Source organism: Cupressus sempervirens, chromosome 2, assembly GCF_028749045.1.
Source record: "Cupressus sempervirens isolate cs-2001-9-10 chromosome 2, ASM2874904v1, whole genome shotgun sequence".
Taxonomy (NCBI): domain Eukaryota; kingdom Viridiplantae; phylum Streptophyta; class Pinopsida; order Cupressales; family Cupressaceae; genus Cupressus; species Cupressus sempervirens.
Window position 1 is genome coordinate 211,482,519 of NC_143119.1, and position 23,156 is coordinate 211,505,674.

Genomic DNA, 23,156 nt, shown 5'->3' on the forward strand with positions numbered 1-23,156 from the left:
TCTATATTTGTAAGCACTCATAATAATAATCCCTCATTATACAACCTAAATCACTAGTCTTGGATTGTCTTAAAAAATGCACCACCAATATGAACTTTAACCAACTAGACTATAATGCCTTCAAAACTAATCTTAACAATATATTAGAGACAAGATCAAGCATTAAATCTCATGAAAGAAGGCATATCATACATATAATTTAATATGATATGTATTCAAAATGACAATAATGATTAAAAAAAATAGATAGATATTTATAATATTTGTTAAGATTAGAAAAAATAATTAAAAGTATCAATAAACTATTTTTAACAATAACACATCATTATGAAAGAGCACAAGATAAATACATTCAACACAATATTGAAACATACAAAAAATTGAAGCTATCAACAAAAACAAAGTATCAGAAGCAGATATAAAAAGTTAGAGAGAAAATCGAGCGAGTTAGAAGCCAAATAAGACAATAGAATAATTCGAATTTTGGAAGCCTTAGATATTCTTGGAAAGGGAAGACAAGAAGTGTCAATTGCAAATCAATAAGTAACGGGTTTTCATGATAAAAGTAAAGAAAAAATCAATTAATAAAAATAATTTTTAAGTTTTTTATTATTTCATAACTAATAATTATTATTGAAACAGATAGTTTGTTGATCTTTGTTTAATCACATCATTGAACATTAAATTGATAAGATAAAGATGAGTTAATGGCTGTCACCAACTACGCTGACAGGAGTTACAGTGTGTGCATTCATTCCAAGACGGGTTTAGGATGAGGACAAGGAGGAGCTGCAGCTGACAATTAGCTTCCATCTTTTCTCTTTGATAGAGGGAATGAAAAAAGCTTGTGATTGGGATTGCAATGGAAGGAAGCATGCCAACAGCTATAGCTTTCCTACCAATTTTGCTGGTTAATGGCTCTGGATGAAAGCAATCCAACGTATGTGTTTCCTAAATCAAGACCACCGCCCCAGATTATAAATTGTGGAGGCTTTTTATCTACACAGATTGTGAGCTTACAATGTGCATCACTAAGCTTACAATGTGCATCATCGATTAAATGTCAGAGTTGGCCGAAGCTTTCTACAAATTTCCAGAAACTTTATTATTAAAATTTTTGTGCTGAAAAAGTAATATAACCCCAGCAAAGTTAAGATCATCCAACAAAAAAAAAAAGAAATTAGTGACTCAAAATTAATTTTAAAATAAAACAGAATAAACATATTTCTAAACTTTAGAAATTTGATAATTTTAGTTTTCAAAATTAATTGGTGAAGGCAAGTGAAAACATGAGTTCCTGCTATCATTACTAATAATAATAAAAATAGCATGATAATAAACAATGGAATTTCTAAAAACGTTGCTTATAATGTAATAAGAAAGAAAAATAACATAATAATAAACAAGGAAATTTCTGACCTGGGAAGAGTTTCCATTTCCATTCCAGAAAGGGGCAGCCATGAAAAACACTGCCAAAAACACCATGGGAACAGACGCCAGAGCCAGGTTTTGCAATGTTCTCGAAGACCCATTTTCACAATTTTCCGGTTCATATTTCCTCACAATTGGCATGACCAGAAAGATCACCGCAGATGGAACAATGGCCGCCACTAACAAATAAGAAGACCCATCTGAATCTGGAAACAGTACTTTCCATACTGTAGAAATAATGGCGGTGCTTAGGCCGAAGCATCCCTTTATCAAACCCACAACCAATCCTCTGTTATATGGAAAATTACTTACAGAGATCACCATTGAGACCGTGTTGAAGTAGAAGAGTCCGATCATGGCAATTAGGGTAAATAAGCCCATGACCCACAATGGAGTGACTGCTATTCTCCCAGATACAAACAGCCATAACACCATGTTCCCTGCCAAATTGTGGAGAACCCCAATGAAGAGAACAATCCATGGAGGGAGGCTCCTGGTTAGCAGACCTCCAATTATGCCCCCAAATATCCCCAAGCTGCTGTAGGCAGAAATTGTTTCTAGCTCCTGCTGGTTGTACCCAAATCTGATCTTGATGGCCTCAGAATATATGCTGAATCCATTTGATGCTCCTGCAAAACATTCTACCCACATGCAAGCTACCAGAACCATCCATCTGTTCTGAACTGAATCATAATACCCCATTCAAACCCTGTTCTTGGTAACTCAGAAAGCAATATCGAGGACAAACCTTTTCTGTAGCTAGCTTCTATATGCTTTGTTCAATTGGAGAAACAATAAGGAGAATGCCTACTTTTGTTAGAAGAAGAGCATTTTTTATAGTTTGTAGGAAGATTGTTGGGTATTTTTAAGGAAACAGCAGGCCCCTGCATCATTGGTCCCCTGTTTCAAATGCATGTTAGAAGTGCAAAACAATTCTTGCATGGTTTTTAATTTAATTAGTAAATATTATTCAATTATCTTGGTAGGGCTAATCTCTCCTTTCCCACTTTGTACGGTGTATTTCAATCGTGTGTTGTTTCAATTCTTAACACAAAAAAGTCTTCATGGCCACAAATAATTGGCACTCCTGATGTGATCTTGAGAACATGTTCTTGAAACCAGAATCTGTTTGCTTTCCTGTCATGGGGTCTACTGTGAGTACAACATATAACTTACTTTATCGATTTAAACCACCCATGTATCTTTCATGACCACCACAGTTGCCTTTGGATTTTGACATCAACAAATGAGTTGCAAGAAATCCATCTAGAGACTCCATATGAATTGGGTATAACTCTCTATTTGAACCAGCCACAGAGCCAATTGAATTGGGTGGTCTTAGAAAAGTTTGATTTAATATGACATCAGAGTTCACATTTTGTATAGAGTAATGTATGCGGTCAATTTTGTGTTTCTTACGGAATTTAAAGGAGTCTGGATCCGTGGAATACGAAATGTCTGTCATATTAACGAGCCATGGCTTTCCACCCATCTTTAATAAAGATCGATATACTTGGCAGGTGAAAAAAAAAAGTTCTGAACGGTGCAAGCATCTTCTCAGCTGTGGATGAAAAGTGGAGGGGTCTTCGTTTTTGTATTTTGATGATAGGATCATTCAGAACCATTCTAAATGTAAATTTCCAAATGAAGTATGGATATTTAAAGTGAGAGATAAAGAGGAAGCAAAGAATGACTTAAGAAAAAAAAAAAAGCAGCAATAAGATCAAAATAAAAAATAAAATATAAAAAATTATCCACACTCACTCCTGAGATGTATATCTTGTTATTCATTGTTTCTAATATGAAAAACATAACTGTACCTTCGGGAATAATAGGTAAATAGCATTAGTTAGTGTATGTTCTAATAGCTGCATATTTCATGTACACTTAATTTCTTAACTACTCACTTTAGAAAACAAGAAAAAAGATAGGTAAAAGTTCATTAATAAATTTGTCATCCACTTGTATTTCAAGTAGTATTAGCAATTTTTGAATGACTATTAAGACATTTGTGTATAAGTGTTAGCAAATTTTGAGGGTCGCATGGTTTTTGGAGCATCTTTAACTAGATATTGGATGACAAATTGAAAGTCCACTTTTTGACCCTCGTGCATAAAATAAATCCCCCCAAGAACAATGGCTTTAAGCACTAGAGTATTGTATATAAATAACCAAAAAGAAATTGTCAAAATCTAATTTATCATTTAAAATTTGCAAAGTGTGTGAAGTCTCCTAATGTGCTTCCCCTACATGGATAAGTTTTATAACCTCAAATTTTAGATTTATAAAAATGGGCGATGACTAAATGTGCTACATATGATTATACTACAACTTTTGGTTCTCAAACCTTGATTTGTATTATTTACAAACATGGGTCTTATGTTAATCCCAATTGGTCAAAGAGAAGGGGGTGATTTGGTAAAGGGTTCATTTTTATTTTTATTTTATCGGTACATTTTAATCTTCATGGTAGCAACCAACCAACATAGTATAGAAACATCTATTTTGTTTTGATGCATAAGCTTGTTTGCATTGTAAACTTTTTTAGATTTCCTAAATTATTAATGCATTCCAAGTAATGTATTATTGAACCAAATTCTATTATGTTCTTACCTCCTTAAACAAATATAACATAAGAAGACATTTTTCTTCTTATGACATTAACAAAGAAGGTATATTATATACAAAGTGCTAGACATGTATGCTAGACATGTATTTGTTCGAAAAAAACATAGATCTAGTATAATTTGGTTGGAAAAGATAGGATACGCCAACTCAAACCGGTCTTAAAACTTAAACCACAACCTTATCAAACTAATTAACCAATATCGATCTTATCATCAAATCATTCAGTCATCCATGCATGTTAACTTGTGAAAATCTTAATCATAGAGAAACACATAAAAACCATCCACACATGTAACATAGTAACATAGAATTTTATCGTTGAAACCCTTGGTCAGAGGGGAAAACTACACAGGGAATTGACACCCACAAGTATTTTGCGTTCTTCTAAATTGTGAGGAGCTTACAATAATGTTTGGTTAGGAACATACCCCATTAGGAGTTACCTAGTTAATGAATTTGCCTCTAGCCCTATTAGGAGTAATTTTGTTGGAGAATTTCTAACTCAAATTAATAAGCAACCATGTTTGAAAATAATAATTCTAGATCTTGCTCACCCTATTTAAATTGACCTTGGTAGAGGATTTTAACTTGCCAAGCTATTAGGATTGTGTTGGAAATATAAGGTAGGCAAGGTTACTAAGAGAGGAGGGGTGAATCAAGAACCAATAAAACTTTATCTTACTTCATCAATTAATCCTTCATATAATATTATGATCTAATTGTATGCATAAAAAAGTGAAAGTAGATAAACATTCATAACACTTCAACACAAGATATGGTAAACTAGAAACCTTCCAATTAGAAAGTAAAACTAGGGTGGGGATGATACCCACAAGCTTTAGTACTATAGTATAAAGTTAACATGTTAAGGCTTACAATTGACCACTTCTGGTGATCTTCCCTATTACGAGCAATAAAGGACTGTGAGGTCCACCTTGTTAAAGGATTTAGAAACATGCAATAAAGTATGCACTCAGTTAGGAGATTTAGCAAAAAAATGTTATGTCTACCCTATTAAAGGATTTGAATAATGCACCTATTAGGATGAACCAGTGGTTGATCTCTAATCTACAACTCTGATTTGTTGGTTGAGATTCCTTGACAGGTAATGATCACCTAATTGAGATAGATAAATCTTCGTTGTCCCTTATAATGCTTGTAGCCTTCTTCAATTCACACTTATGCTCATCATATTCTTCTTCATATAGATATTTGGATATGATAAAATGAATTACATATATACCAATCCAAATCATAACTTACTAGAGTTGGCTACAATACAAATTTTATCATAATTCACAAAGTCAGCCCAACTATTGTAACTCAGGTTCTAAATACAAACTCAGTGATATTCTAATACACGACAAACACTATCAATGCTCAGAAAACTTTGGCACTCTGTTGAACTTGAAGATCGGTCCATACTAATCATTTCCAAGTAGCTCAAACTTGGTCAACACTGTGTAACACAATGAACACTAAGAAAATTGATAGTTGTTGAATCACTTTACTAAGACTGCATGACTCAGTCAACACTAGATTCACATTGTTAACATTGTGAGCTCAGTAGACACAATATAACTTGGTTAACATACCGTATCTTAGTTAATACTATGATCTTCTTCACTTCCATTGAATAGCTCGGTAGCCTCTACTACACTCAGTTTGCATTATATGTTACTTACATAGCTCGGTAAACACTGTGTGGCTAGGCAAACACTACAACTGACTTGGGTGCTTAGTAGACACTATATTCTGACTACTTGGCTCAGGAGAAACTGAATCACTTGATTAACACTACAAACTGAATGATAGGCTCGATAGCAACTATAGAGTTTGGTAGCAATATAACCATTTGACTAAGTGTTGAGTCACTGATAGACAAATTGACCTTAATGTCAACAATCTCCCCCTTTGGCATTAGTGACAAAAACACTTATCAAACCAAAATCTAAACTTCAAGACTATAAGTCAAAAACTTCCTTTACCATCATTCAGTGTCTTCAACTCGGTTTGACTTCTTGAAACTATAGCTCAGTAGCATACTTTATTCTTCTAATTTTTCAAAATTGTTTTTGCAAAGATGTTTTATGCTTATCTATACAAATATCTTCATGATACTATACTACTCCCCAATACATATATCTCTCTTATATATGTACAAATGGAATATATTATATTTCTTCTCCTTTAAAATATATTTTCCCTATTTACATATTACTACTCTCCCTTATCCATATTACTTCTCCCCCTTTTTGACATAAATGCAAAAGGCGTGTAATATCTATATGTTAATACCAAAATGTGACAAGAAATTATAATGCACCTTCAAAAGAAGTACCATAATTTTCATGTCCCAATTCTCATGTAGTACCTTGCATGCAATGCAATCTAAACTTCTAATAATTTCATCGTGTGATCAGCTATGGAGAATTTATTGTCATGGATGAGTGCCTTTGCATGTGCAATGTGTTTTTGCAATGCATCCAAGTTTGGAAGAATCATACCCTAGATTTCTACAAGTGTGGCCTTTATGTTGGTTTCTTCCTTCAATAATTCTGCCTACAGATTTTTCAGATATATGATCTTTATGTAATGTGTAGAACTATGGCTTGGGTCAAGTGACAACTAATGTGCACTTGCCTTCATGTTTTCATCTATCTTCAACAGTTTATCCATAATCTCCTTTGTGAAGATAGATGTGTCACTTAGTTTGATAAATAATGAAATAGGATTATTCATAGATTTTTCCAGTGAACCAAGAATAGTAGCTAACTCTACTTGATCTATTGCAATTCTTTGTGCAACTTGTTCCAACACTCTATTCTCAAATTTTCTTTCATCTCTTTATATCAGTTTATCCTATCCATTCAAGTGAACAATTTTTGCTAATTGGTCTAGAATGGCTTGATTACCATCAACCTCAATACCCAAAGCATCAATAAATATGTTCTTTATGTCTTCAATAACTTGATTTTCTTTCTTATTTTCCTCTCTAAGCTTCTATTGCTTAGCTTTCTTCTTCAATAGTTCACCCATGGTATCTATTTGATCAGGGGTGAGGGTAGAGATATCCCAATTTGGAATAACTATATCCTCATCTAGATCAATAGCTTTTGCTTCTTTTCCCTTATAACTATATCCTCATCTAGATCAATAGCTTTTGCTTCTTTTCCCTTTTCCATCAGAATGGTAGAAATAATTGTCTTTCCCTTGTCTAGGACTTTAGTACTCGGTTGAGACTAGTTCTCAACTGCCATTGTAGTAGCTATGGATATACTTGGAATAGAAACAATTGTAGAAACTGATGGACTAGCAACAAATGTTGAAATTACACTAATAATAGGAATACCTTGTTGTTGCTTGATTAAGATTGATGATGGAAAGACTTGCTACTTAGTATATGAAGTGTTGGGAACTTTGATTAATGTAACATTCAACTAAACATATTCAGAGCTTGGTTGGGTGCTTGTTATAGTAGTGATATCCACAACCAACTTGGTAGAAGCTATATTTGAGCCAGATTGTGCTAAGGTTTTTCTCAGAGAGTGAGGAAATGAGGCCACGACTGTTGCTGCAATTTTCTCTACATCAGTTTCCTCAATGCTTTGAATCTATGGATGGCTTCTGCCAGTAGCTTCCTATTCTTCCTCCTCATCATCCAGATTGACATCATGTATCTCATCATCTTTTATTTCTACATCTTCTTCCTCATCTTCATCATCCTTGTCATCAACATGTACAAAAAAGTTACTAGGTTGATGCAACTTATAGATGTTCTTCCATGTAGTTGTAATTGCCTTCACCACATATTTAATGTCCTTAAGCAATATCATACAAGTGTTTAACTTGGGAGTGAACTATTAGAAAGGATAGGGTTGTCGTTACACCAAAATATCAACCTATTAATGCATGATACAACCAATAGTCTTATAGAACTAAAGGAGGTAGTTAAGTCATGTCATGAATCTTGCAAGGGATGCTAGCACACTACCAAATGTCCCCCTCTCAACATCACTCACCATGGCTAGTAGGACTTGAACCTATGACCAAGCTTTAATACCAATTTTTAGAAAGGATAGGATTGTCATTGCACTAAAAGATCAACCTATTAATGCCCGATACAACCAATAGTCTTATAGAACCATAGGAGGTGGTTAAGCCATTTCACAAATCCTACGAGGGATGCTATCCCATTGCCAACATGAACTTCTCATTTTTCTTGAAGGATTCTTTTACCTCCTTCTTACTAAGATTTGGTGTGAGTTGCTTCAAGGTCTGTTCAAAGATGTCCTTGGCAGTCTTTTGTGCATTTTCCCATCTAGGCTTTATTGCCTACACAAGCTCATTAGGAATTTATTGTGCAAGCTCATCTGGTGAATACTTCCAGTTACCTAGCTTGGTCATAACAACATCCTCATTCTACATTTTCTCTTCCTCATTCCTTGTCTTATATTTGAGAAATTTGAAACATGCCATACCAGTTCCTTCTTCCACCTTTTTTAATATTTATTGAAGTGTAGGTGTAGATGTCTTGAAGATTATCTACTCAGCTTCATCTTCACCTAACTTCAACTTCTTCTTGGACTTGGCTGCCCTTCTTGTGAATACAACAAGGGATGACTTGGTAGGCCTGGTTATAATAACCTTATCTTCCTTCCTTAGAGACTCTTCTTCATCCTCTTCATCATCATCTTCTATATCATCACCTTTTCACTTAGTAAGCATTAGAGGAGAACTTGCTTGCTTTGTGCTTTTTAGTATCTTCTGTACTCTTTTCCTTCCTTTATTTACTACTTAAGGTAGCTTGATCTTAAGCTCAATTCATGCCTTTGCCTCATCATATGTTCTAAAATAGGTGGATTTAGGATCCACAAGCTCACTCATTAGAGCCTCTATGATATCCTTAGTGTCATCAATGTTAAACCCATACTCTAGAGGTTTAACACATGCCACTCTAGGTTTGATTGCTTGAATATATACTTTGTCACAGTCCACCATGAAACATATATCATCCTTGTAATCTTCTACAAGTTTCTTAGGGATCCTAAACCTATTATGCATATTCTCTTTGAATGATTCAAAATAGTTATCCATGATTCCATGATGCTATCAAAATTTTCAGCCATTTTTGCTATATACTCATTGATATAATATTAAACAAGAACATTTTTCCTCCACACTACTGTACCTTTGGAAGGGAAAATTTTCTAAAAAAAGAAGAATAAATATGTCAAAAGAGATCCGAACTTACATGGATTATTCTTTGATCCTTTGATTCTCTCCATGTTTTTATTGAATTGGTTCAACAATAACTTGGCAAGGTCAAAGGATAGGTTATTCTTCACAACCTTGTATGCAAGATCAATAGCTTCACAAGACATGTTGTTTAACCGACTAGAGTTGTATATCTTGTGTGCAATTACATGTATGCTAAAATTCAGCTCCATGTCTGTTATACCATTAAGCTTCATTCTTCTTCCATCCCACTTGGCAAGAGTCTTCTTGGTCAATTCTGCCTGACCTAGGGTTTTGGTTGTCTTAGCTTTTCTTAACATTGGAAGCCCAGTGATTTTGTGAATCATTTTCTTCATAATATAAATGGGTTGGTCCAACCATAATTTCCCATTATGAATATAGCTTAGAATATATCTAATCCATTTGACCTAAAAATCTCTTGGCATATGAGAGATGTGTGTCAAGCCCTTGGTTTCCAAATGTTGATGTTCTGGCTTCAATGCACCATCCACACACAATTCATTGAACATTTCATTCATCTCTAGGGTTTGGAGTTCCTAAATAGAATAATGGTAAAAAGAATAGATGTCATGCACAAGTAATACCTTAGGCAGAATTTGAGAATATGCACCAGCTAGGTTGAGCACCTCTACAATCGGTGGACTCAACTTGAAATTAGGTGCCTTGCAGTTGACTCCATGAACCAACATTTCAGAACCTTTCTTTTCTTTTCTACTTGAAGATGCCATACTGGGTAGGGTTTCTAAAACCTTTGAGAATTCTTCAAAAAATACTTAAATTTATTTGGGGCTCTGAATTCTCTTTTCACAAATAGCTCTAGAAATTTATGATGAATATAATTCCTTTGATTTCTTCCTTTCAATGAATTTCCTCTGTTCAATCACCATTAATGCTTCATACTTCATACTTTCTCAATAATTGGTTGTCCTCCACTTAGCTTAGTTTTTAATCCTTAAGAGACATCTATAGCTTGATAGATTCACCAACACTTGGTAGAACTACAATTTTATGTCTACAACAATATGCAACCTAACCTTGCTTGGTAAGATCTTGCGACCCGACCTTGCTGGGTAAGGTCTCTTACTTTCTGTTATACTCAGTGATCCCTATGCATCTTGAATGCTAATGTGGATCATTCTACTTGCTAGTTAGAACTAATATTGGATGACCTTTTATGAATCATAGTTCTAGTTATCTCCATAAGGAACTAAGTTGAAATGTTTGAGCCACCCAACTCTTTGACTTGGGTGTCATTCACTTCATAATCTTGGTTTGCATTCTCTAGAGATTTTGGTACCCATTGCTTCCTCATTTTCTTTATGATATTGTTAGCTTTGGGTTTCTTTTCATCGTCAATTCTACCTATGTCAATATAGTTCTTGGCAAGATGTCAAACCTCTATACAAATTTCATTGTTCTTTTCTTCTAACTCTTCTTTTCCTGTCTTTTTCTTCCATGATTTCACATAATATCATTGATTGGATTTATGGTTCTCTTTTTATCTTCCTAACTTCTTCTTGAAGATTGGAATTATTTTCTAATAGGTCTTTGACTGCTTCATCAACTTCATCTGAATTTCTTTCTAGATATATGTCTTCAATTCATTCTTTAGTGTAGAGTTTGTCATTCATTTGTACTACAAGATATTTCCTTCTTTTCAATGATTAAGAAAGTTATTCCTTTTCTTTCTTTAGTTGTCTAATGACCAATTCAAGATCAAACTTTTCATTATTATTAGCCATATCTAGCCTATATACCTCCATTGCCTTTGATCTTTTCTCAAGTTGTTAAGCTTCTGATGTGAGAACCTGAGAGCTCTGATACCAATTGTTGGAAATATAAGGTAGACAAGGTTACTAAGAGGGGAGGAGTGAATCAGGAACTGATAAAAATTTATCTTACTTTTCCAATTAATCCTTCATATAATATTATGATCTAATTGTATGCATGAAAGAGTGAAAGCAAATAGTCATTCATAACACTTTGACATAAGATATGGTAACCCAGAAACCTTCTAATTAGAAATTAAAATTGGGGTGGGGATGATACCCACAAGCTTTAGTACTAAAGTATAAAGTTAACCTGTTAAGGCTTACAATTGACCACTTCTAGTGATCTTCCTTGTTAGGAGCAATAAGGACTATAAGGTCCACCTTATTAAAGGATTTACAAACATACAATGAAGTATGCACCCAGTTAGGAGATTTCGCAAAAGATGGTTAAATCTACCCTATTAAAGGATTTGACTGATGCACCTATTAGGATGGAACAATGGTTGATCTTTGGTCTACAAATCTAATTTGCTGGTTAAGATTCCTTGAAATGCAATGATCACCTGACTTTGATAGATAAATCTTTGTTGTCCCTTATACTACCTATAACCTTCTTCAATTCACACTCATGCTCATCATATTCTTCTTCACATACATATTTGTATTTGATAAAATTCATTACATATATACCAATCCAAATCATAACTTACTGGAGTAAGCTATAATAGAAATTTCATCATTATTCACAAAGTCAGCCCAACTATTGTAACTTAGGTTCTAAAGACAAACTTAGTGATGTTCTAATACACAAAAAACACTATCAACATTTAAAAAACTTTGGCACTTGGTTGAACTTGAATCTTGATCCATACTAATCACTTCCAAGTAGCCAAAACTTGGTCAACATTGTGTGACTTAGTGAACACTGAGAAACTTGGTAGCTATTGAATCACTTGGTTGCAATTGCATGACTTGATCAATACTAGATTCAAATTGTTAACACTGTGAGCTCGATAGACATAGTATAATTTGTTTAACATACCATAGCTCATTTAACACTATGATCTTCTTCACTTCCACTGAATAGCTTAGTCTCTTCTACTACACCTAGTTTGCATTGTACATTGTTTATGAAGCTCAGTAAATATTGTGTGGCTCAGCAAACATTATATTCTAACTACTTGGCTCAGAGTGTTGGAAATATAGATAAAGTAACTGAGAGGGGAGGGGTGAATCAGTTACCACAAAAAAAAGTCCAAAAATCCCTTAGATGTCTAAAATTCTTATTTACTACTGATACTTGATAAATAGTGCAGAAATACTTTAACTCGATAAGTTAACTAGTTACTGTTCATCTAGCATTCAGAGTTATTAATATGCATGCAAAGATATACTAAATGAACACAAGAGACACCAGATTTAACGTGGAAACTCAATATGGGAAAAACCACCAAGTAACTAGTCACTAATTTTCACTCTTCTGAAGTGAGCCCTATTAGGAGCCAACCCTGTTAAAGGTTACAATACACACTGTTAGGTGTGACCTTGTTAGAGGATTTAGTCACCCTGTTAAGAGTGGCCTAATTAGAGGTCTTTAGAACAATCAAATTGAACTGTCACCTTGTTAGAGGATTTACAAAATGGCTGTTAAACCAACTCTGTAAAGAGATTCTGAATTCACTATTACAATGATAAGAAAGCAACAATGAAATGACCTGAATGATATGCAACTTATCTTTTGCTGATTACAGATCCATGTTCTACTTTTCTGAATCCTTACTGATCAAATACAACTTTGCAGCACCTCCAGGATATCTAATCCTTCATCAGAATTTGCTCTTCCATTTTCTTTTTCACACACACTATTCCACAACTTGAATATCTATATATATACCTTTCAAATTTAACAAGTCGGCTCAAATATAAGTTAAAATAACAAGAAAAAAATTAGTCGGCTACATTAATTCCATGAAACAATCAAAATAATAAAATCCTTCGCTGGCCGACTTAGCTCGGTAATCTAGTGTTAACCAAGTGAAGCTCGATAAACACTGCTTCAAATTGTTTTCTAGTGTTAACCAAGTGAGGCTTGGTAAACACTGCTTTAGAATGTTTTCTAGTGTTAACCAAGTGAAGCTTGGTAAACACTGCAAAATCTTGCAAAAGTCCTTTGGAGACTGAGTGAACTCGGTGAGCACTGACTTTCCTTTGCTGTTGTAGTGAACTCGGTGGAAGTTAACTTCCTGCCATATTTCCTTCGATGACCGAGTGAGCTTTGTAGACACTAGCTTTCCTTTGCTGACTGAGTGAACTAGGTAGAAGCTAAACTTTCCTTTGCTGACCGAGTGAGCTCGGTAGAAGCTAACTTTCCTTTGCTGACCGAGTGAGCTCGGTAGAAGCTAACTTTCCTTTGCTAGCATTGTGAGCTCAGTAGAAGCTAACTGATGACTGATATGACATTTGTGTAACATCAAAGACAACATTCAATTAACAATTGTATCCAACACAGAGAAACTAAATTACTTGGTTAACATTGCAAACTAAATGATAGGCTTAGTAGCAACTATAGAGCTCAGTAGCAATGTAACCTATTGGTCTAATTTTTTGCATGATAATTTTCTCTTGCCTAGGTAAAAATCAGATTGGATCTATTGATGGTGTGAAAACCTTTTAAAAATATGAAAATATTCTCCATCCTTTTCAAACTTTTTGTGCCCCGAGTCTCCCTTTTTCCTTTTTTTTTCTCACTGCCTGATCCCTAAAAGATCTATGACAGTCGCTATCTCACTATGAAAAGATGCAAGCATTTTACCCTTAGCGACATAGCGACTGCTGCTAAGTTGAAAGGTGGTGCCGTCAAATGGACATGCAATTTTATTGTTATGTCGAAAGCATTAATGAGGGTGGTTATGACTTGCCTCTATCTTTTTGGCCTCAAATTTTGATAAGTCCCCAAAAGTCACTATGTCACTATCAGGAAATTTATGTTTCTCACTGTTAGCGACATAGCGCCTTGACAGAAAGTAATCCTGTAGAAACTTTTTCAGAAGATGGGTCCTAGACAATGCTCTGTTAGATATCAGTTATAAAGTTTTGGCACAGGATGGCATCTAGTGGGATACATGTGTACATCGAGAAAATTGACAGCACCAAAGGTCGCTATATCGCTATCAAAAAACTTGTTCTTCTCGCTGTTAGTGACATAGCGGCCAGTCAAGAAATAAACACATGGTGGGACCTCAAACGATGTGGAAAGGTGACTAGGATGGAAATAAGGTTTTGGTTTGTTGCCAGCAGTGCAAATTTTTAGTGTCATCAGTGCCCTAGATCCACACCCATTCATAAAGTATATGAGGGATCCCGATCATCAAATCAATCTCGACTAGTCCTCGTTATCTCGCTATGGAAAGTTGCAAGTTGTTTAGTCTATGTGACATAGTGAGTATGGGACCCACCACTTCTTTAGGGTACTTTATGTAGTTTCTCTACCTTTGATTTGGTCTTAGATCGACGCCTGTTGCTATCTTGCTATGGTGAGTTGCATGAAGGTTACAAACAACGACATAGCGACAAGGGGCCCACCATATTTCTCTTTAGAGTTTAATCAAATGGCTACCACATGATTAATGCAGAATCAATGATGATCACTATCTCACTATGGAAAGGTGCTCACTTTTTATGTATAGCGAGATAGCGATTCAGTGACACATGTCCTCAGAATTTTGTGGGTCCATTGAAAAGTGCCAACAATGAAGAAAAGGTATAGATGGAATCATTTTATTTGGTTGACTACCATCATGTTAAGAAGACAGGGGGTCATCCTAATTTTCATTTCGTAATCGTTGATCTTGTCTTGATCAATAGTTGGCGCTTACCCGCAATTTCAAAATGCAAGAAATTTAAGGAATGCGAGTAAGCAGTAATCAGACATGTGGCCCCACTCTTAAGGATATAAAGTTCATTGCCTTTTAAATTAGAACCGCCTGATGTGGTGAAAATCTATGGGTAAAATTTAAAGTTGATTGCAATTTGGAGGTAACAGTTACTGAGAGTTAAATATGGCACAAAACTCAAAGCCAGGGCACAAAAATTTCATCCAGTGATCTAGAGAGTTACGATGAGAATTATACAGAGAGGAGGTGCAAATTTAATGTTGCAAATGAAATTACAATCAGATTTGGATACATTTTCATTTGATTTAACTCCTTCAACCATTATAAGGATGAATTGAATGTTTTGGAGGTAGTTGAAGCAATTTTTTTTCTGGCAACTACACAAGTTGATCTTCATGACAAAGCAAATATGACAAGTAAAGATTAGATTTTTGGAGCCGTAGTGCAGATTGTGATGATTTATTGATATTCCCTCATGAGATATTTGCATATTTTAAGTGGGGATATAGCAAATATTTTGGCATCATTTATGGTTTTCAAGGGGCAGGTAGATGAGGAAGTTTAGTTTCAACAACTCCAGATTGAAGACTCTTTTAGTGGGACACATGTCAAATTTAGATGAGAGACCCAAAAAGATCTTCTCTCCTATATATCTTCCTCTTCTTCTTATTGTAGGGGTTCCAATCGTTTGAATAATTTAGAAGGATTGTGAGACCAATCTGGTTCCAATTTTTAGGACTTGTGAGACCACAAGGTTGGCTCCAATTTTTAGAGTTGTGATACCAATTTTCCTAGTGTTCCTCTATTATGAATAGCATATTGTATTCCTTTTGAGGCATTTCATATTACACAGTCATTCTTTGTGTATTTTCTGAGTTTTGATATGCAGATGATGTGTTGGTTTCAAGGAAATTAATGCAAAGAGTTTAACCTTCTTAGTTTCATTTTGATTCTCATCTCCTTCTTCTGCTATCTATAATGTTTTGTGTTTGAGAACAAAGAGCTTGAACTCAGTTGCAATCCCCTAGGGTTGTATATCAAAATAGATTTGCTATTGGAACAAAGAGCTAAGTAAATGCTTGTTTATACTGATAGGGTTGCAGGTTACACCAGAAGGATTTTGTGATAAGTACGAGAGTTGTTATGAAGATTGATGTCTGTTTGCAAGTCAAATAGATAGATCAAATGCCTAAATATATGAGTATACTTTAGGTATCCATCTGCATGTCAAGGTTTAGTTGATGCCCAATGGATAAGGGACTGGTCAGCTTGAAGGATACATGTTCTCTGTTGTTGCATACCCGGGTTATGCTGAGAAAATCAAATCTTTAAATCAAAATCAAATTCAAATCATCTTTACATTTTATGTTGAAGAGCTATAATAGAATGCCCTCACTCAACTTATGAGATTCATAGTATTTGCATTTAGCTGTTGTAGATCTTTTTTGTTTCATGAGTTGTTAGGAGATATAAGGGCCATAATATGCTTTGTTAGATCCAGGGATATGTTTTGCACTGGTACCATATTAATTGGATCTGAATGTTCACCCACCTAGGTCTAGCAAAGCCTGCAGTGAAGAAGGATTTATCCTTATCGTTGGCCCAAGATTGCAGTCAAAGTGCATCCATCATAGGAATTTGCTAGCCTTAGATGCATCTGTTTGGTTTCTTGGTTATTTCCAAAACTATTAAATTAGGAGCCAATAAGATGGTGACTCTACTGGGGAATTACATTTAGTGTTTCCATAAATAGTGAATTATTATAGATTTGTGTCCCCTTGGGTAGAGATGAAAATATTTCATGTGAGGATTCTCGTGGGTTTGAAAGTTGTTTACATTTTTCTTGAGACTATTAAGTGGAGTAACTGTGATTATATAGTCAACAAATTTATTCCCATTCTAATAGGGTGGGTGGTGACTCAAAATGGTTTTAACCAGTGCCAAGAGTTAAAGAATTTATTGTTTCAAAATGTGGAAAAGAAAAATACACTAGTAAATGTGAGGAAAAACCTAGGAATCAAATTACAAACTGATCTCCCTCCTAGAGGAAGATAGAATTGGACTGTGAAGGGAAATCAGATGCAAAAAGGAAGTTATTCACAAGAGCAACTAGTAGGGAAAGGTAACATTCACCATTCTGTTTTTGATAAAATGCCTTTCTCCAAGGGCCCGAGATCTCATCCAGTTTTGTCTGATGATGATTTCTATAATACCCCTGAAATGATATATCAGGAAAAGGTTGTGCAACCACATGTATTTAGTCTTGAGGATAGAACTAGTAACAATCTCTTTTAGTGTAGTACAAACCCTTTCATGTCAAATTTTTCCCCTAAAAAGGTCAAACCTAGACACTTAGAACCTAAAAGTTTCAATGATAAGAAAAAATCTAGGTTTGAATTCACTATCCTTGATCCCGATGAGATTGAAACTTTGAAAGCACAACTTGCTAAGCAAGAAGCTATGAATAGGAGATTTCAAAGGGAAAGGGAAGAAAAGATCAAAAAGGCTTATGAAGAAAAGCAAGAATTACTTAGGCAAATCGCTGCTATGAAGAGGAAAAATGAGATAGCAACTAGTGCCTGGCAGCTTGAGATTGTGGGACAAGTTGAATAACTTAAGAGGCAAGAGCAGAATTTGTTGGAAACTCAAAGAATGAATCTAGAGGGACATGTAATACAAAATATTAGGAACTATACTACTCTAGAAGCTGAAAACAATAGAGTAAAAAATGTGGAACCTATTGTAGGGGCTAAGGACAAAGGAAAACAAAAGGAGATTGGTGTTAAGATCAATGAGCCAGTAAAGATAGTTCAAATCCATGATTCCATGTCACCCTCTGATATTGAGTTGGAAAAGAGAAAGAAAGAAAGGGATGCTTTGGCCAAGAGATTGGAAATTGCAGAAAGTGAGGCTGCTATAGCTCAGATGAACAATAAGATCAAATTCTTGGAAAATACTAGGAGGCAGTCGGCAACTATGCCTAAAGATGATGATGGATCTAATGATGCAAATTAGAATACTACTAAGGTACCTATTTCTTTCTTGTCTTCATCTTCACTAAATTTAGATCTTAACAAATATGTTGGTGATGCTAGCACTAGTAATACTATGAATAATACTAAGAAAAACACTGCTAATCACCCCAATATTGATTTACAAAGAAGACTTGTTCAATTAGAAGGCTATAGTTAGATATTCTTTGATGGAATCCTTGGTTTTCCAAATCCTATCCCACAAGAAATGAGGAAAAGATTGCCTAAATTTGATGGAAATAATGCTACCTCTTTTGAGGACCATTTAAGGATTTTTGTTGATATGATGAGTGATTATGAGGTTGAAGCTGAAGATGTCATTATAAAGTTGTTTGTGCAGTCATTAACTGAAGATGCTAGAGAGTGGTTCAAGAGACTTCCTAAATTGTCTATTGTTGATTGTAAAGATGTAGAGTGTTGTTTCAAAGAGAAATATGGTGACAAGAAAAATCAAAGCTATATTTTGAGTGAATTCAATAATAACAAGAGGTTACCTAATGAATCTATTACTAAATTTAACACTAGATTTTAGAAAAGGATGTACAAGCTAATGCAAGCCATGCAAATTGATGACAAGGTATGTCTAATCACTTATCTGAATTCTTTTGATGGTAAAATGGCATACCAACTTAGGAAAAAAGAGCCTAGGACTTTAAGAGATGCTTTCAGGATTTCCATTAATATAGAAAATAATTTAAGGATTTTAGGGAGATTAGAAAGAAAAAGAGATGATCCTAGGTTATTTGGGAATAAGGGAAATAGAAAGGAAGAAAATAAGGTCATAGGAGGAAAAAAGGAAGAGCCTAGTGAAATGAGTCAGATTTTAAATGCTATAAAAGGTCTGAATCTTCCTCAGATGAAGAATGATAGAAACCCCACTGATAATAGGGTCCCCTATCAATCAAATTTCAATAGACAAAATAGGCTACACAATTTCCCTTACAATACTACTTGGAAGGATGGTCAGCCTAGTGTCCCTCTTCCCAAGAACAACAACAACAAGGTTGTAAGGAAACTCAGGTGCAAAAATAGCTTCCTACGCTAATCTCATAAGGAAAGTATGATGCAAATCCTATTAAAATCTTCTACACTTACAGATTCAATATCATGTAAACAACAATATTGCAACCAACCATGCATACTAGAAAATAGACAGAGAAAGAAACACATAACACACGGATTTTCCGGTGGGGAAAAACCTTTTAGTAAAACAACCCCACCCCTTTAGAACCTACACAATGTATTATCTTCAACATGAGGTTACAATACACTTGCAATGCAAGTTCAACAACAGAAGACTCCAGTAGCTACTCGCAGTACAACCAATACACACTTTTTCGCATCACATCTCTTCGCAACCCTAAATATGCTTATAACATGTGCTTCACTTTAGGGTTACTCCCAAAGGTAAATCGTATTAGGGTTTTACCATTCTCTAAGAAAATAGGAAAACCCAAAAAATTTAACCCCACTATTGGGGTAGAGTGTATAGTACTCAAATATCTTAGTTTCCACATGTCTTCACCTATCATTGAATCTTCCTAACATAGCTCTTACGTGTCATAGGAATCCATCATAATCATTTTAGTCATGATCTCCTTACACACAATTCAAGATGTCGACACATCAACATTATTTGCAAGAAATACATTTTACAAAACAAATAATAATAAGAATAGGAATTATACAAGGTTGAGACACCTTATTCCTAACATTCTCCCACTTGTCAAACACCTTGTAAGAGCAACAGGAACATAATAGGAACTAACCGCTATAGGCCGAAAGGCCCATAGACTCTGAACACCATTTGAACTTCTCAGTGCCTACTGGTTTCGTTAATGCATCTGGAACATTCTTCACAGTATCTACCTTTTCCAAATTTACCTTTCCATCTTCCACCATATCTCTCACAAAGTGATACTGTACATCAATGTGCTTCGTTCTGGCATGGAAAGTTGGATTCTTTGCAAGGCAAATGGCACTCTGACTATCACACCAAATAGTAATCTGTTCTGCATCAACACCAACATCATAACACAATCTCTTAAGCCAAATGGCTTCCTTACAAGCATAAGTAGCAGCCATGTAGTCAGCTTCTGTAGTGGACAAAGCAACCACAGGTTGTCGCTTTCTCATCCAACTGATGGCACCACCAAACATGGTGAACACATAAGCACTAGTGGATCTCCTGTGGTCAATATCACCTGCCCAATCTGAATCCACAAACCCATGAATACAAACTGAATGTGGAGATCCAGAAGAGTTACCATGATAACGTATGGAGTAATCTGATGTACCCCTCAAATATCTAAATACTCGCTTAACTACATCCCAATGTATCCATCCAGGATTAGCCATAAATTGACTCAGGACTCCCATTGCTTGGGAAATGTCTGGTCTAGTACAGACCATAGCATACATAAGACTTCCAACTGCACTAGCATAAGGTACTCTACTCATGTCCTCCACCTCACTAGGAGATTTTGGACAATAATCTACAGATAACTTTGTTCCCATAGGAATAGGAACACATAGTGGTCTACAATCTACCATGTTGAACCTGTCCAACACAGACTTCACATTACTCTGACTCAACCAAAGTTTTCTGTTAGACCTGTCTCTACTGATTTCCATACCCAAGATATACCTAGCTGCCCCAAGATCTTTCATCTCAAACTGTGCTAACAATTGAGATTTAAAATCAGAAATCATACCCTTACCCTTCCCAAACAACAACATATCATCAACATATAATGCAACAATAAGAAGGCGATCATTTTCAATTCTGAAATAAACACAATGATTTGATTTTGATCTTACAAATCCAAATGACAACACAAAGGCATCAAACTTAAGGTACCATATCCTAGGAGATTGCTTCAAACCATATAGAGATTTCTTTAATCTGCAAACTAAGGATTCTTTACCTTTAACAATGTAGTGCTCAAGTTGTGACATATAAATCTCTTCCTCCAAATCACCATGAAGGAAAGTTGTCTTCACATCCATCTGTTCTATCTCTAAATCATATGATGTAGCAAGAGATAATAGAAATCTAATGGATGTCAACTTTGCAACAGGAGAGAATATTTCACCATAATCTATTCCCTCTACCTGTGAATACTCCTTTGCAACCAATCTAGCTTTGTACCTTTCAACACTGCCATCTACATAGAATTTCTTCTTGAACACCCATTTATAGTCAACAGATTTTCTCCCTTTAGGAAAAGGTACAAGGTCCCAAGTTTTGTTTTTCTCTAATGAAGCCATCCCATCATCCATAGCCTCAATCCAGGAACCTGCATCTTCCATGCCCAAAGCCTCTTTCACAGATCTAGGCTCATCAGTGTTAGTAATCAAAGCAAAAGCACAACTGGAATCTAACATGGAATAACTAAACCTTTCTGGTTGCTTTCTGTCTCTTGTGGATCTCCTCAAGGGCTGAGGTTGAGGTTGTTCTTCCTCTTCTTCTGAACTATCAGAGTTGCAAGAGCTCTCCTCATCATTAGACCCAACATGGTCTCTCTCTTCAGTCTTCTCAGGGGTAGGAGGCAATTGAACAACATCTTTTTCCTTTTCTTTTTTCATCTGGTTGTAGCACAATAGGAGAAGATGTTAGCTCTCTAACAATAACATTTCTACTAGACAACACCTTACTGGTCACAGGATCCCAAAGCTTGTATCCTTTCACACTAGCACTATACCTGATGAAAATACATTTAACAACTTTGTTTTCCAACTTAGATCTTTTCTCCATTGGAACATCTGCATAAGCTTCACAACCAAAAACACAAAGATGTCTAATTGAAGGCTTCTTACCAGACCACACCTCCATGGGTGTCTTACCAAAAAGGGTTGATGTAGGAGATCTGTTAACCAGATAGCAAGCAGTGGCCACAGCTTCGACCCAAAACCTTTGTTCTAAACCAGCTCCACTAAGCATATTCCTAGCCTTCTCCAATCAGTGTCCTGTTTATTCTCTCTACAACTCCATTTTGCTTTGGGGTATAAGGAGTTATCTTATGCCTCTCGATACCTTGTTCTTTATAGAACTGTTCAAACTCTGCTGAGCAAAACTCAACACCATTGTTAGTTTTCACACACTTAATCTTCTTACTAGTCTGATTCTCTACAAGGGCTTTAAATTCCTTGAATCGACTAAAGACTTGTGTCTTACTTTTAAGGAAATAAATCCATGTCCTTCTACTGTAATCATCTATGAAAGATACAAAAAATACAGACTTGGAGATTGAAGGAACTTTTACAAGACCAAATACATCAGAATGAATAAGATCCAAAACATCGGAAGATTTGTGACAACTAGAGTAAAACTGAACATGATTTTGTTTACCATATACACAGTGTTCACAAAAGTCAAACTCGAGATTGCAATCATTTAACCCCTCAATGAGATTTTTATTTTTCAGGTTTCTAAGACCCTTCTCACCAATGTGACCAAATCTCAAATGCCACAACATTGTCTTTTCTGCAGGAAGCTTTCCTTCCAAAGTGTTTGCACCCTTAGGTACACTTGTTGCACTACCATCAAAACCACTAACCACAGTCTTCTTTACTGCTCGTTCAGATGGTGGGGATGAAGTGATAGCTACTCTCTTCTTTGAAATCGAAGAATTATTACACTAAGAGATGTGTGCATCAAGTTGAAACAAAGTACCTCTCCTAGTACCCTTAGCAAGCACCATAGCTCCTCTCATCATCTTACATCCATCTTTAGAAAAAACAGCTTGCACACCTACATCATTCAGCATACTTACAGATAATAGGTTTCATGCCAAACCTAGAATGTGCATAACTCCATTGATTCCCTTTACTCGTCCATCAAGAAATTTGATAGTGACCCTTTCGCGTCCAACTATCTTTAGGTGAGAATCATCACCCAAGTACACCTTTCCACCATTGAACTCTTCATATTTTGAGAACCAATTTCGATGAGAGGTCATGTGAAAAGATGCACCCGAGTCAACCAACCACACATCATCAGATGCATGGGCTACCAAAGCTACGTTGAATGCATCGCCATCTTCTTGAGATTTTTTAGAACCAGAATCTGATGCTTTCTTCTTCTTCTTAGGATCTTTATAGTCTTTACGGAAGTGCCCAGTCTTATCATAGTTCCAACA

The 23,156-nt window shown here is 35.4% G+C and overlaps 1 protein-coding gene across 10 annotated transcripts in view; it reads right to left on the bottom strand.

Moving 5' to 3' along the window:
- LOC149571787 (protein NUCLEAR FUSION DEFECTIVE 4-like) overlaps positions 1 to 2,506 on the bottom strand; it is a 147,851-nt gene extending 145,345 nt beyond the window's left edge. For 2 of the 10 annotated variants that reach the window (XM_089813206.1, XM_089813205.1), the window contains exon 1: positions 1,420 to 2,430. In XM_089813206.1, coding sequence (XP_089669332.1) covers positions 1,420 to 2,133 — 714 coding nt within the window. In that variant the 5' untranslated portion in view covers positions 2,134 to 2,430. Of the gene's footprint in view, positions 1 to 581; positions 1,123 to 1,419 lie in introns of those variants that run through there. The other 8 variants (XM_089813198.1, XM_089813202.1, XM_089813203.1 and 5 more) reach the window with 8 other exon arrangements.
- Between the last annotated feature and the right edge of the window lie 20,650 nt (positions 2,507 to 23,156).